The sequence below is a fragment of the Mus caroli genome, unplaced genomic scaffold (genome assembly GCF_978045245.1).
Source record: "Mus caroli unplaced genomic scaffold, Mus_caroli_1 scaffold_1, whole genome shotgun sequence".
Taxonomy (NCBI): Eukaryota; Metazoa; Chordata; class Mammalia; order Rodentia; family Muridae; genus Mus; species Mus caroli.
This window is the reverse complement of record NW_028227256.1, coordinates 191004719-191018759: the sequence shown is the minus strand read 5'-3', so window position 1 is coordinate 191018759 and position 14041 is coordinate 191004719. Positions and strand designations below refer to the sequence as shown.

The 14041-nt window shown below is 44.3% G+C and overlaps 1 protein-coding gene across 2 annotated transcripts in view; it reads left to right on the top strand.

Annotated features, from left to right (window-relative positions):
- Positions 1–8274, top strand: part of Hsd11b1 (hydroxysteroid 11-beta dehydrogenase 1) — a 46781-nt gene extending 38507 nt beyond the window's left edge. For both annotated transcript variants that reach the window (XM_021176794.3, XM_029475029.2), the window contains exons 6-7: positions 6216–6359; positions 7739–8274. In XM_021176794.3, coding sequence (XP_021032453.1) covers positions 6216–6359; positions 7739–7962 — 368 coding nt within the window. In that variant the 3' untranslated portion in view covers positions 7963–8274. The remainder of the gene's footprint in view (positions 1–6215; positions 6360–7738) is intronic.
- The last annotated feature ends 5767 nt before the right edge of the window (positions 8275–14041 follow it).

Sequence of the window (14041 nt, the reverse complement as noted above, 5' to 3'; positions counted from 1 at the left end):
GGGGGATCAAGAGTTCAAGAGGTCACCCCAGTACATAATAGTTTGAGGCCAGCCTGAAGTATATGGAACCCTGTCTAAAAGGGAACTGGGGGTAGGGAATAATTCTCATGTGCACACTCTTTCAACTTTGCTAAAAGTTTGACATCCTTTCAAAAGAAAAAAGTATTTGTCCTAGGAACCCAGTGGAGTGGAAGATGTGGGGGTAAATTCTTTGGGGGTTTGCCTTCTGGGCTCTTTGGTGACCCCTGTGGTAAACACTCAGATCCCCACTGGTTTCCAGGTGGGATTGGCTCTATCCTCTCCACCATCAGCTTCCTTGCTGGATTTTCAAATGATTTCCACTTCAAAGGCACATTTTCAACTTCTTTAACTGAATACTCTAAAAACCAACCAAACAAAGGAACAAAGCAACCTAGACTAAAAAGCTCCAGTCCTTCTTTTCTTCAGACTTGTAGAGAGACCCAAGCAAAGGAACCGCATTACCGGTTGGGCAAGCTCCTGCTTGAAGTCTACTATGTTTCCATGGCCTGAGCTATAAATCATCCTAGACCCTGCACTCCAAGCCTCCCTTTGACCTCTGGTGTTCACCTAATGAACCCGTGTGCACAGCCTGTGTACCAGCTTGCCAGTTCTGGCTACTCTGCAGTAGCTGGAACCCAGTGCTTTGGGAATAGTTCTAATGGCACATTCTGTCCCATTTATGATCACATTTGCATTCAGACATGTCAGACTCCTTGTTCCATATTTTGCTTTAGAAAATATAGTCACTGCCGCTCTATCTGTGACTAAACCTTCCTGGACGAGAATCAGCTGCATATATATCTTGCTTCTGTGTCTGCTTCTATGTTATCTAGAAATTAACCTTGAGCCTAATACTTACAGGCTTCTCAGCCCCTCAGTGTTACAACTGCTCCAAGCATATCAAGACAATCTCTTTACAAATTACCTCTGTTAATGAGGTTCTGATCCTGCCAGGCATTTGACTGTCAGTTGCACAAGTAGCTCCCACAGGGTGTCATTGGGAACAAGGTGACCCTTTCCTCTCCTGCCCACACAACCCTGTTCCGTGAGAATCTGACCTTCCCAGAACACGCATGTGACTTGGTGACTCTGACATGATTCAACCCTTTTCTTCCTGCTTCCTGTCTCAAGAATGCTCTCACTTGGCTAGTTAAAATGCCAAGATGTGCAGCTTAACTTTAGCAAAAGACTTTCCCACACAATGCTAATCAGTTTATGAGACAAGTTTATTCCACATTTGCATCTAGAACATCTTACAACATTTCAGAAAGCTGGGAAGGACAAACTCCTTCGAACATCCAGGTTCTTTCATTTTCTTTTGAAGAGGTCCTGTGTGACCGAGGGAAGTCTTGGGCTTGCTCTGTAGCTGAGGAGCACTTTGAACCCCTGCCCTCCTGATTTACCTCCAGAGAGCTGGGATCGCATGTATGCCACCATGTGTGGTTTATGTGGTGTGTCATGTGGGAAAGTATTTACAAATAGGAAACAGACTTGAATTAAATGGCCAAGGTTGTGTTGGAATGTGCTGGGGGCCAGGAGGTTGTCTTCTTTTTCCTGCTTTTGTGATCTGCCCCAGATTTTCTTCTTTTATGGGCCTCTGGCTCACAATCATTAACAGCAATTCCTAAATCAAGAATCTCTGGGGGGCGGGGGAGGGGGGTACTGAAGCCCTGAAAATCAAGGGTTTCCTCTCTGTAATTAAGTTGACCTGAATTGAGGCTTTTTATCTAAGTGCGGAAATAATAACATTGGCTTCCCAGGTGTTTCAAACCTCCAAAGGGTAGGGCGGGGGCTATGACACTGCTCACCCTCCTCCCTTGGTTTTTTTTTTTTTTCCTGTGCTCCAGCTGCCCTGACTTGACCTTTGTTTAATAATTCTGTAATTTTTTTAATATATATTTAAAGGTACCTTCTTATACCACATGTGATGGTAAATGTTAGTTGTCTTGATAGAATCTAAAATTACCTGGGAGATAAGCCTCTGAGCATGTCTGTGTGATATCGATCATATTGGTATGGGTTGTGGGTGGGAAACTCCCTAGCAGTGTATTCTAGGCTGCTTATCAGATATCCTGCATATAAGACATTTACATTACAATTCATAACAGTAGCAAAATTACAGCTATGAAGTAGAAAAGAAATAGTTTTACGGTGGGGGTCCGCAGCATTAGGAACCATTAGGTTGGGAACCATTGGACTGGACTGCGATGTCATCATGCTTGTAGTGACTGATTTGATGTAGTGTCCCGGGGAAGCAAATCTGAAGAGCTAAGAGTCACAAGCCTGACGATGGACACCTTCATCTGTCAGCCTGAAAGTAAAAATAGTACTGTAGTCATAAAGTTTGCCTATGTAGGGCTTAAACAACAGATCAAAGAGACCTTTACCAACACTGTGGGGCTGGAATTGTATTTGACACATGATTCCTGGAAAATGTGAACATAAAGAGCAGAAGCCCAGCAACGACAGCAATAAGAATAAAAATAATAAAGGAGAAGTAGAGGCAACTGCAGAGGAGATGTAATCCGAGTGTAAGCGTGTGAACCTGGGGCTATCTAGGACCAGAGTCCTGGGTGTTCTGGTGCTGATAGTAGCCAGCAGCTCACTGCCAGCTAGAAGCAGATACCAAGATGCCTCTGGACCCCAGGTGTTCCTGCCTAGCCTGTGGAGCTTCTCTGGGTGGTTCCTAAAGAGCTGTGTAGACCTCATGTTGGAGGCAATTTCTTATTTCAGTTTTAGGCCTTGGTATTTGAACTGCTCTCAACAAGATGGGACAACATCAGTGCACTGTTCAGACTCCAGGCTCAGTACAGACACGAGTTCCTCACAGGACAGCCCAGCACAAACCATGAGTTTTTCCACGTTGCCTATTTTCTTCACATGGTCACCACTGCTCTTCTATAGCAAAAGTGATTTTTCATGAGTTAGGACATTTTTGAAAGGACAGGCAGACAATTTGTGTCTATTTCACATACTACACACCTACATAAACAGGTTTGAATTTTGAAGGTCATTTGTTGCTGCTCAGATCCCATGGTGAGTAATCATGCTGACCATACATCTACAGCAATATTCTCATCAAAGTGAGAATTGTGGGTGGTAGCTTCCAGACTTGTAGATGCCCCAGATTTCAAATCAGTGTTTATAGTTTGAGTAAACTTTTGAAACCCAAGATTAGATCACTGAGTTTGGAGCCATTCTTGTTTCACTGCTGTACAAGGTACACCTTTCGTACTTTTTGTACAGTGGTTTCAAGTGAATTTTCATCTGTGTTCTCATGATAGTGTTTTGTTCCATTTCTGTCCACCCTCAGCCCCAGATAAGGGGGTCTTATAGCCTAGGCTGGCCTTATATTTTCTGTAAAGCTGGGGATCCTCCTGCCCCCACCTGTAAAGAGTGCTGAAATTTACAGTCACACACCTGATGTATGTTGTGGGGCATGAACTCAGTGTTGGACCAGCAGTCTACCAGCTGAGCTGCAGTTCTAGCCATGGTAACTGAAACTGCTGATCTTCCTGTCTCTGTTTCCTGTGCGCTGGGATTACAGGCATGTGGTGCTGGGGATCAAACCCAGAACTTCATGCATTGGAGCGCTACTGACATCTACGCTCCACCCCACTAGTGCATTTTATATCTTTCTTTTCTTTCTTTCTTTCTTTCTTTCTTTCTTTCTTTCTTTCTTTCTTTCTTTAAAGCATCACAGGGTTAAAGAGACCTGAATTGTAATAATATGAACATGGCATATTCTTGTTAGCCTTTCAGCAAGTTAACTAGGGGAGGATCTTTTGCATGTAGGTTCACAAAGTGAGAATGAAGTTGTGCGTGGTATTGTAGGCTTAGACTAACATTAGAGAAGTTGAGTGGGGAACATCGTGAGGAACATCGTGAGGTCTAGGCCAGCTGAGGTTGCAGAGTAAGAACCTTTCTCTAGGGCAAGTGGGAGGAAAGGGAATGTAAAAGACCTAAGAAATGCAGTAAATTAGCATGCTCTGCTGCATTGTGGCAGGCCTTAGTGCGCTTTAGGCAGTTGAGTAGTTTGCAGATGAGAGGTCTGGTGTTCTTTCAGTTATAGCAGCTCTACAACAGCAGCATTGTGAACTAATTAATGAGTAGACTTAGAGTCAAGTACCACCTCTTAGAATAGGGAAAAACCTGCCAAGTATAGGGTTCAAGTGCTTTAAGTGTCTGTAGACCTAACAATAAACAATAGAAACCTGGGAGTGTAGTCATTAAAAAAAAAAAAAAAAGAGTGTGAGCCACTAGAAACAGATCTGAATCTTGGTTTTTTTTCACTGACCTCTCAACCTTGAGCAATTAGTCAGCCTTTGAACTTTAAAATGAGACATACAACAAGCTTTAGGGAAAGTTAGCATCTGTCTAAGCTCAGCTGCTGTGGTTCTCTGCTCCATGTCCCTGCCTTCTGCAAGAGCAGCAGCCTCAACTAACTTACCCTTTTCATGCCTGAAAGTGGATCTCTCAGCCCTAGCCTTATATAACCTTTTCACTCAAAACCAAGCGGCAGTAATTGGAATCCTTTTGTTATTATTTCAATTTCTTGAAAGAGGCTATGGCATGTGTTCAAGCTGGTCTGCACACTGCCTGTGGGAGGACAGCCTTCCTAGGCTAGAAGAGGGGTCTCTTTGAATAAAGGGGCAAGGTGAGTGTTTCCAGCACCTGGAGGCTTTTCAAGTTTTACATCTGTCCTCCCATCCTTCCTTTCCCCATGTGCACCTGTTTTCCTGAACTGACTCCTGAGATGAGAATTCACTCACCCCCCTCTAACTAGACTTCTTACTTTCCACTTTGTTGTTTAAATTCATTTATTAGAGTGGCATTTTTTGTTCCCCTAAGTTTTTGTCCCAACATGACTTTTTTTGTTTTGTTTTGGTTTTGTTTTTATTTTTCTGAGACAAGGTTTCTCTGTGTAGCCCTGTCTGTCCTGGAACTCACTCTGTAGACCAGACCAGGCTGGCCTTGAACTCAGAAATCTGCCTGCCTCTGCCTCCCAGTGGTGGGATTAAAGGCGTGAGAGATGTGAATACTAATCCTGTTGACAACAACAGCATTCTCCGAGTGAGTCCCAGTCCATAAGAGTTTTACATGGTTATTTCAGCTCAATATGGTGTTATCAACAAATTGTAGCTAAGCAATACCAACTTGGAATCTATACCCAGGTCACCTCTCTAAAGCTCCTATTTTAAGTATATATTATTCCTATGAATATTCTGGATCTATATTTTTTTCTTAAACATTTAGGAAAATTATTGACAGAATTGGAGTTTCGATGTAGGGCAGGCTTTGAAGCCGATGCATTTCAGGCCATGTCCCCTTGGTCCTCTTAGCCCTGCTTGCCTCCCCATGTGTTTCCTCCTCAGTGGACAAGGAAGCTAGCTATAGCAATTCTAGCTCCATATAAATGCACAAAGTGCCCATCGGGAGAGAAAGAGGGTTGTCACTCTCCAGAAACCCCAGAAAGGAAAAGAACTGAGACACACCAACAGTTTCCCTGTCTCATTGGGCCAAGCTGCCCATTCCTGTAGTGATCCTGAGTAAAAAGAATGGAGCCGCAGCAATGCTAGGCTTCTTTGCTAACACTGTCCATCTATAGTAAGGTTTGAGCACAGCTGCTGGGTGTTGAGAGTTACCATTCCATTGCTGTTAAGAGACACCATGACCACCATGATGCTTCTCAAAGGAAGCATTTAACTGGGAGCTTGCTTACAGCATCAGATGTTAGCCCACTATCATCAGCATGGGGAGCAGGCAGGCATGATGCTGGAGAAGTAGCTGAGAGCTTTATATCCTGATCCTCACGAAAGCAGGCAGGGGGTGGAGATACGGGGGAAATGAGACCGGCCTGGGATTTTGGAAGCCCAACCCATGTGACACAACTACTCTAACAAGGCCACACCTCCTAATCCTTCCAAGCATTTTACCAACTGGGGACCAAGTATGCAAATATATGAGCCTTTGGGGGCGAACGGAGTCTCATTCAAACTACCACACCTCCAAATACTTAATTTCTATCCTTTCAAAAATGTAATTCCATAAGATAAATTAGAGAATCATGAGAAACTGGGGTCTCAGTGAGCAAAACGGCCCCTCAGGATTGGCAGCCTCCTCCTAGTCAAGGCCTGTTCTGTCTAAGGTCAAAGTAGATCCTTATTAACAAACTTCTTTAATCTATCATTTAGGGAAAATGACCCAGCCTATGATTGCTCCCTACTCTGCAAGCAAGTTTGCTCTGGATGGGTTCTTTTCCACCATTAGAACAGAACACTACATAACCAAGGTCAACGTGTCCATCACTCTCTGTGTCCTTGGCCTCATAGACACAGGTAAGGAAAAGACCCTGGAATAAGTGACCCCAAGTTGATCTGTCAGCCTTACCACATGAAAAAGCGGGTCCTGTCTCCCTGATGCGGCAACGCATTAGAGACCAGAGCTAGAAGTGTCAGTCAGCCCTGTCACTCAATGAGCCACTTCCTTCACTGGTGGAGTCTAGTCAAGCTTGATCCTCTGTCCTTTCCATTCTCAAGGTATATTGAACTCTGAGATCCTTATGCCCACGTGAACTCCCCCGACCACTGCTATTCTATAAATGATACCCAACACCTGCATACTTTTCTAACTGGACTGAACAGTGACGAGAAGTTGATTGCATGGACTCCTCAATGTGATACACTGAGAAGGGCATACATCTAACTTACATTCCTTAGAAACAGTGATCAGTACTCTTCAAAGAATCAAGGCCATGAGAAACAAGAAAAGAACCTTCACAGACCAATAAATAAATAGGAGAAATTAGTACTGAGTGTGCTCTTGGACACCATCCAGGGAATGCTGGTAAACAAACAAGCAAACAAACAAAAACAGCCAGTGACATTGTGCTGCATCTATGGTGCCTACTTCTGGCATTGCACAGGGTTATGCATGTTGATACAATTCATGAAAGGTGAGAGGTGAAAGGTGAGGGGTGAAAGGGGACAGTGAGGGCAGTAGTTCCACATTTATCTAAAACACCTATCTAGGACTGTGAGAAACTTTTGTTTAAGAAGCTGAGGATCTGGAGCTGTGGCTCAGCTGGCAGACTGCTCATCTAGTACTCATGTGGCCCTGGTTTCAATTCCTGGCACCACATAAACTATGTAAGACACCTGTAATCCCAGCACTCAGGAAGTAGACACAGAAAGATCAGAAGTTCAGAGTCATCCTCAAATATATATTGAGTTCAAGGTCAGCCTGAGATGCATGAGACCTTGTCAAAAGAAGAGACAGCATAATTACTGGCAGCCCCTTCCCAGTGACAGTGGTCAGGACTGAGAGAGACCCAAAGCCTGGTTCTACTTTGCCTTCTATAAAGCAGTGGATCATTATCAAAACACATTCTCATTTGCCACCTACACTTTACATCAGCTATTTAGTCCTCATTCTGTACCCCCATGATAACATGTCACCCCAACCAAAACACCCAGAGAACATTTGGACCCCTAAGCTATCACCTCCACGGCCCCACAGATTCCCATCTAGGGAGGCAGACCTCTGCCAGCCAGTCTTCCTTGGTCAACACTGGACATACCCAATTGTCTAAGGGTCCTCAGAGGGACTGTGGGACTCAGACATGAGTATACTGTGCCTGGCACATAGAAGTCTGTGAGTCTCTATCATGAGAACTCTTCTAGCCCTGGATTAACTCACTTTTTCCTGTGGCCTACAGAAACAGCTTTGAAGGAGATCTCTGGGATAATTAGTGCCCAAGCTTCTCCCAAGGAGGAGTGTGCCCTGGAGATCATCAAAGGCACAGCTCTACGCAAAAGTGAGGTGTACTATGACAAATCGTCTTTGACTCCAATCCTGCTTGGGAACCCAGGAAGGAAGATCATGGAATTTTTTTCATTACGGTATTATAATAAGGACATGTTTGTAACTAGGAACTCCTGAGCCCTGGTGAGTGGTCTTAGAACAGCCCTGCCTGATACTTCTTTAAGCCCTACCCACAAAAGCATCTTTCCAGAGATACACAAATTTTGGGGTACACCTCATCATGAGAAATTCTTGCAACACTTGCACAGTGAAAATGTAATTGTAATAAATGTCACAAACCACTTTGGAGCCTACAGTTGTGAACTTGATTGTAACTATGGATATAAACACATAGTGGTTGTATCAGCTTTACCTCACACTGAATGAAACAATGATAACTAATGTAACATTAAGTATAATAAAGGTAATATCAACTTTGTAAATGCAAAACTAGTAACTATGAATGAAGTTTATTCAACATGATTCCTTTAAGTCTAAACAAATGAAAATGTCTCGCATTCATTTCCTGAGTTGTGGACTGGACATTTTATGAGTTAGAGAAATGGGGTCATCCTTCTTCTGGCAAGCACCCTGTCTGTCTGTCTCGGGGTATTTCAGATGTTCCTCACACTCCATGTGGTACTTGTTTGGGCATGAGCCACACTTGTTTGGGCATGAACCACTGAGGCAACTCAGGAAGTTGAAGCACTTGGAAATATAAGTCACAGACTTAGCCTGCTCTATGCTGTTTAACCTAACAGCTCCTAGAGTTTACTGGGCACCTGTGCATGGCATGAGTATGCTCAAATAAGTATCTGAACTATGGAGAGGAGGGACTGTAGTTCAAATCCTGTCATTCACTTGACAAAAATTCACCAAATACTTGCTGAGCATCATGTGACTACAGTCCAGTGGGAAACAAACACCAGCCCTATGACCATTCCACAACAAGTAAGAGATGGCACCTGTTGGTGAATAATTTCTGTGGCATTTAATAAAATGAGCCAATGGGCCATGGGGTTGACGCACTGGGTAAAAGTGCTTGCTACTTCTACCATATAAGCACCACAACCTTAGCCTAATACCCTGAAACCACAATAGAAAGAGGAAAATTCAAAAGTTGTTCTAAGGCCCAGCACTTGGAAAACAGAGGCAAGTAGAGCTATGAGTTCGAGGACAGCCTGGTCCACAGAGCAAGTTTTAGGGCAACTAGGGGCTATGATGTGTGTGTGTGTGTGTGTGTGTGTGTGTGTGTACGCAGCTTTTAAGATTTAACAGTTTTAAAGGGGTGTAGCTTACAAAAGCATAAGCCAGAAGTGCAGAAGTCCAAACAACTGTGCAGTGTCTGCAGTCAGTTCCCTCCTTCCTCTCCCTGTCACCCCTGGATGGTGCTTCCCATTTGTGGAAGAGACAAAGGAGTAGACTGTTGTAGGACGTTCAGGTCAGCCTCCCTGGGCGCTATGCAGGGTGGTGAATGACGTAAAGTGCTGGGGGAGTGTGAGGATATGCACACTCAGCAAAAATCCAACTCTCCCAAACATGGGCCTTCTCTGGTAAAGGAAGCTTGGGGTAAATTCCATTCTCCTACCTCCAAATCCCAATGCCTAAGCAGAATAATATTTCAGAGCATATCAAAAGTCAGGTGTGGCTGCCATCTGAACATGGGGACGTGAGGATGGTGAGTTGGAAGACAGCTTGAGGAAGAACGTGTGCCAGATTTAAAAGAAGAGGAAGAGGAAGAAGAGGAGAAGGGGGGGAAGTGGGGAGGGGGAGGAGAAACCGACTAAGCCTGCCAGCCCCAATAAGAGGGAGATGAGAGGATGCATATGGCTGGTCTCTTCTTAGAGGGAGGCCTTGTCTGTGGAGGTTCCAACCACACCTGTGTAGTTAGAAGTGGACCAGAGTAAGGTCTGGGTCCTGACTAGATCATGTACCAATCCACAAGCGCAAAATGCCTATAGCAGCGCACTATGATCTCCATACTCACCCCTGATCTCCTCCCTCTTCCTAACTACCCCATTATGATTATGATGCCTTCATATCTCTCTCTCTCTCTCTCTCTCTCTCTCTCTCTCTCTCTCTCTCTCTCATGAATCAATGAGTCTCATCAGACTTGCCTACAGAATCCTGAGGAAGATGTTATTTACAGGAGTTTGTGCACCTTACTGGTTATCCCACTTCAAATATCGCACTTATAAAAAAAATGTTTCTCCCTTATCAGCTATCAGGAATGGTGGAGCTTCATAAGCCCTTCCTCCCTCCATGGCTGGATGCTCTCAGGCCCAGTCTTGGGCATGTCTTGTGTAGGAAATGGCAGCTGCTATGAATTCAAGTGTACTGTGGCCATGTTACCACTGAAAGACAGCATCTTACATCTCAGGTCTTACTCTGGCTCTTACCATCTTTCTGCCCTCTCTTCTCTGATATTCTCTGGGCACCAGGGGAGTAACACAAACTCTTGTGTCAGCGTTTTGACCAGTTACAAGTCTCTGCAGTAATCAAGCAGCAACATCACAGATCCATGGGGATAAACATAGTCATTTAGAAGACAATTCAATAGGTGCATCATATCCACGTAGCAAAACAGCAGCTGTCCATTCCTCACTAGGACCTGTGACCTCCTTAGCCACAAGCCTTTGACAAGTTTACAGAACCAGACATGAATTCCCACCTGTAGTGTGGGCTCCAAATTCCATCAGAAAGAGATTGCTTACCCAATAACAGAACTGACACCGTTGCACCAATCAGACCAAGCTACTAATATTCATGGGGAGATGAGGAGTCCCCTTCACAGGGAGGAGACAAGGCACAGAGATTCCTTTTCTTAAAGATGGAGACAAGATGGGGCTGAGACAGAATCTGCTTGGAGGTCAGTGGAAACTCTTTTCTTTTTTATTTTATCTATCTATCTATCTATCTATCTATCTATCTATCTATCTATCTATCTATCTATCTATTTATTGAGACAGGTTTTCTCTGTGTAGCCCTGGCTGTCCTAGAACTCACTGTAGAGCAGGCCGGCCTCAAACTCAGAGATCTGCCTGTCTCTGCCTCCCAAGTGCTGGGATTAAAGGCATGCGCCACCACTGCCCAGCTACTCTTTTCTTTAAAAGCAATTTCTAGGTGTACTTATTTTATGTACATGGGTATTTTGCCTTGTATCATGTACATGTAGTGCCCTCAGGGACCGGAAGAGGGTATCGGATTCCCTGAAACCAAAGTCACAAATGGTTGTGAGCCATTGTGTCTGTGCTGGGAATCAAACCCAGATCCTCTGCAAAAACAGTAAGTGCTCTTCAGTTCCCCGAAACTTTTATTATTTATTTTACTTTATGTGCATGAGTATTTCGCATAGATGTGTGTAGTAGAAAATATTAAAAATCCTGGCCCAGGGTTTCTTCCCCACCTTTAACTATTTATGTTCCTGGATGAAAGACACACACAGCCTTTACATTTTTAAATATGCCTTAGGCAGTTGTGATGGTTTGTATATGCTTGACCCAGGGAGTGGCACTGTTTAAAGGTGTGGCCTTGTTGGAGTAGGTGTGGCCTTGTTGGAGTACACTGTGTGATGACACTGTGGGCATGGGCTTAATACCCTCATCCTAGCTGTCTGGAATTCTGCTAGCAGCCTTCAGATGAAGATGTAGAACTCTCAGATTCTCCTGCGAAGATGTAGAACTCTCAGATTCTCCTGCGCCATGCTAACCTGGATGCTGCCACGCTCCCACCTTGATGATAATGGACTGAACCTCTGAACCTATAAGCCAGCCCCAATTAAATGTTGTCCTTACAAGAGATACCTTGGTCATGATGTCTGTCCACAGCAGGAAAACCCTAACTAAGACAGCAGCACTAGAGCTGGGCAGCTACCTACCCTCCATGCTGTTAGAATCCATCTTCCTATCCACAACACTGACGTATTACTTACTATTTACTACATTTCTTCTGGGCTGCTCTGAGCTCCAATTAGCCAGTCAACAGGGCCACATTCTCTGTATTCCTACCCCATGACAGCTCTCTCTCTCCCTCCTGAAAGTTCTTCTTCTTCCATAGCAGCTCCTTCTTCTCTCTCCTTTCCTCGTGGTTCCTCTCTCTAAGCCTGGGAAAACTCAACCCCACGTATGTCTCTTCTGTCCAGCTATTAGCTGTCAGCATCTTTATTCACCAATCAGATTAACTTGGGGGCAGGGTCCCAGGGGCTATGCTCAGACTCCGGGTCTTTGGGGCTGCACTTAAGATTACAGTAGAGCATAAAAGGCAAAACCCCAACACATGCATGTATGCATGTGCACCACATGCATGCCTAGTGTCTGCAGAGGTCAGAAGAGAGCATCAGATCCCCTGGAATTGGACTTACAGATGGTTATAAGTTGCTATAGGTGCTGGGATTCTAATACAGATCCTCTTCAAGTAACAAGTAAGGCTAGAGAGATGGATCAGAGTTTAAGAGCACTGACTGCTCTTCCAGATGTCCTGAGTTCAATTCCCAGCAACCATAGGGTGGCTCACAACCATCTGTAATGGGATCCCATGCCTTCTTCTAGTGTGTCTAAAGACAATACACAGTGTATAGGCAGGCAGACAGATAGATAGATAGATCTTGCACGTGCCCTGACTCACCAGCAAGAACGATGCTGCAACAGGATCCTTCTGCACACGTTTATTGGGAGAGCTTGATTGAAGAGGCGAAGAGACCCCAAGCCCAGAACTGGTGCTGCTTATATAGGCCTAGGAGAGGCGTGTCTCACACCTGGATTGGTTGTGCTTGGGTTATGCTTACCACCTCATTTGCATGCCTACATCTGATTGGTTAACTTGTCTCTCATCTGATTGGTTAACTTGTCTCTCATCTGATTGGTTAATTTTGGTTAATTCTCAAAACCTCATCTTGGCAAAAAAAAAAAAAAAAAAACTTTACTGCCTATGTATGCGTGGTGGCCAGCGGAAGCCAGCGCCACCCTGCAACAGCACATGTGGCTTCCCATAGATAGATAGATAGATAGATAGATAGATAGATAGATAGATAGATAATAGTAACAATTACCTTAACCACTGAGAAACACTGCCCATCTCTTCAGCCCCTTGCTTTATTTTGTTGTTGTGTTTGTTTTGTGGTTTGTTTGAAGCATAATCTTGTAATATCTGTCATCCAAGCTGGCCTCTAACTCACCAACCTTTCACCTTTGTCTTCTAAGCCCTAGAAGATGTGTTGCCCCACACCTGACAGAAGAAATCTCTTTCTTAATGAGGCTTTTCCCCAGAATGTAGAAGGAGGGCTCAAAAAGTAGGTCTGAGAATGAAGCCATCCACACCCCACAGCTTGCCGTCTTCATTAGCATGCCACTAAAACTCCACCATCTTTATCAGCATGTTTTTTTCTCATAGCAGGATACTCTTGTCCAGGAAGATCAATGTTTCAAAGCCCATTTTCAAGTGCTCAACTTTTCAGTGGGAAGGGTTAGGGTACAACACAGCCTATTCCCATTGCTTATGATGCCCACCAGAACTGTATCAGAAGGGAAGATTCTGTTGCTGTAGATACTACATTCTTGTGTACTAGGCATCAAAATCAAGCCACAAATGATCTAGAAACGTCCTCCCTGCTAGCTAGTTTTCATAGTGCCAGAAGGTGCTATGTACAGAGTTGTGGAGAGAAAACCATCAATGGTCCTGTCCAACTATGGACCCTGCAAGCTACAACACTGATCTGCCAGGAAAGATGTGCCCACCAGTGTAGTGTAGTACTATTGTGAAGGTAACCAACCAGTTTCTGATCAGATTTAAAGCCTGGTCCACAGGAGGGAATTCATGCCCAGTAATTGTAAAGCTGGTCCAAAGCCCATGGCTGGGGATCTCGTAGGCCCTAGCAAGGAACCTACTACTGTGGTTTGCTTAAATAAACACGTTGGTAAATCTCTTTCTAAGTACTTATAGCCATAGATTAGTGCTGGTCTCAGCCTTAGTAAGAGGAGCTTCTCTGGAGCAGGTAATGTGTAAAGCAAAGACACATAACTAGTCAGTGATAGAAATAAGTGACTGATAAATGCTCAGCCTTAAATGGGGCACTTCTATCTCCTCCAAGGCTCAGGGAACACAATGAAAAATGGAGCACACAGTGTAAGAGCCAGAGGATAGGAAAGAGGACTATGAAACACCATTTTCTGGGCATGACATGGCTACTGCCCTCATTGACTCTGTGGCGGCAGCTGTCTGC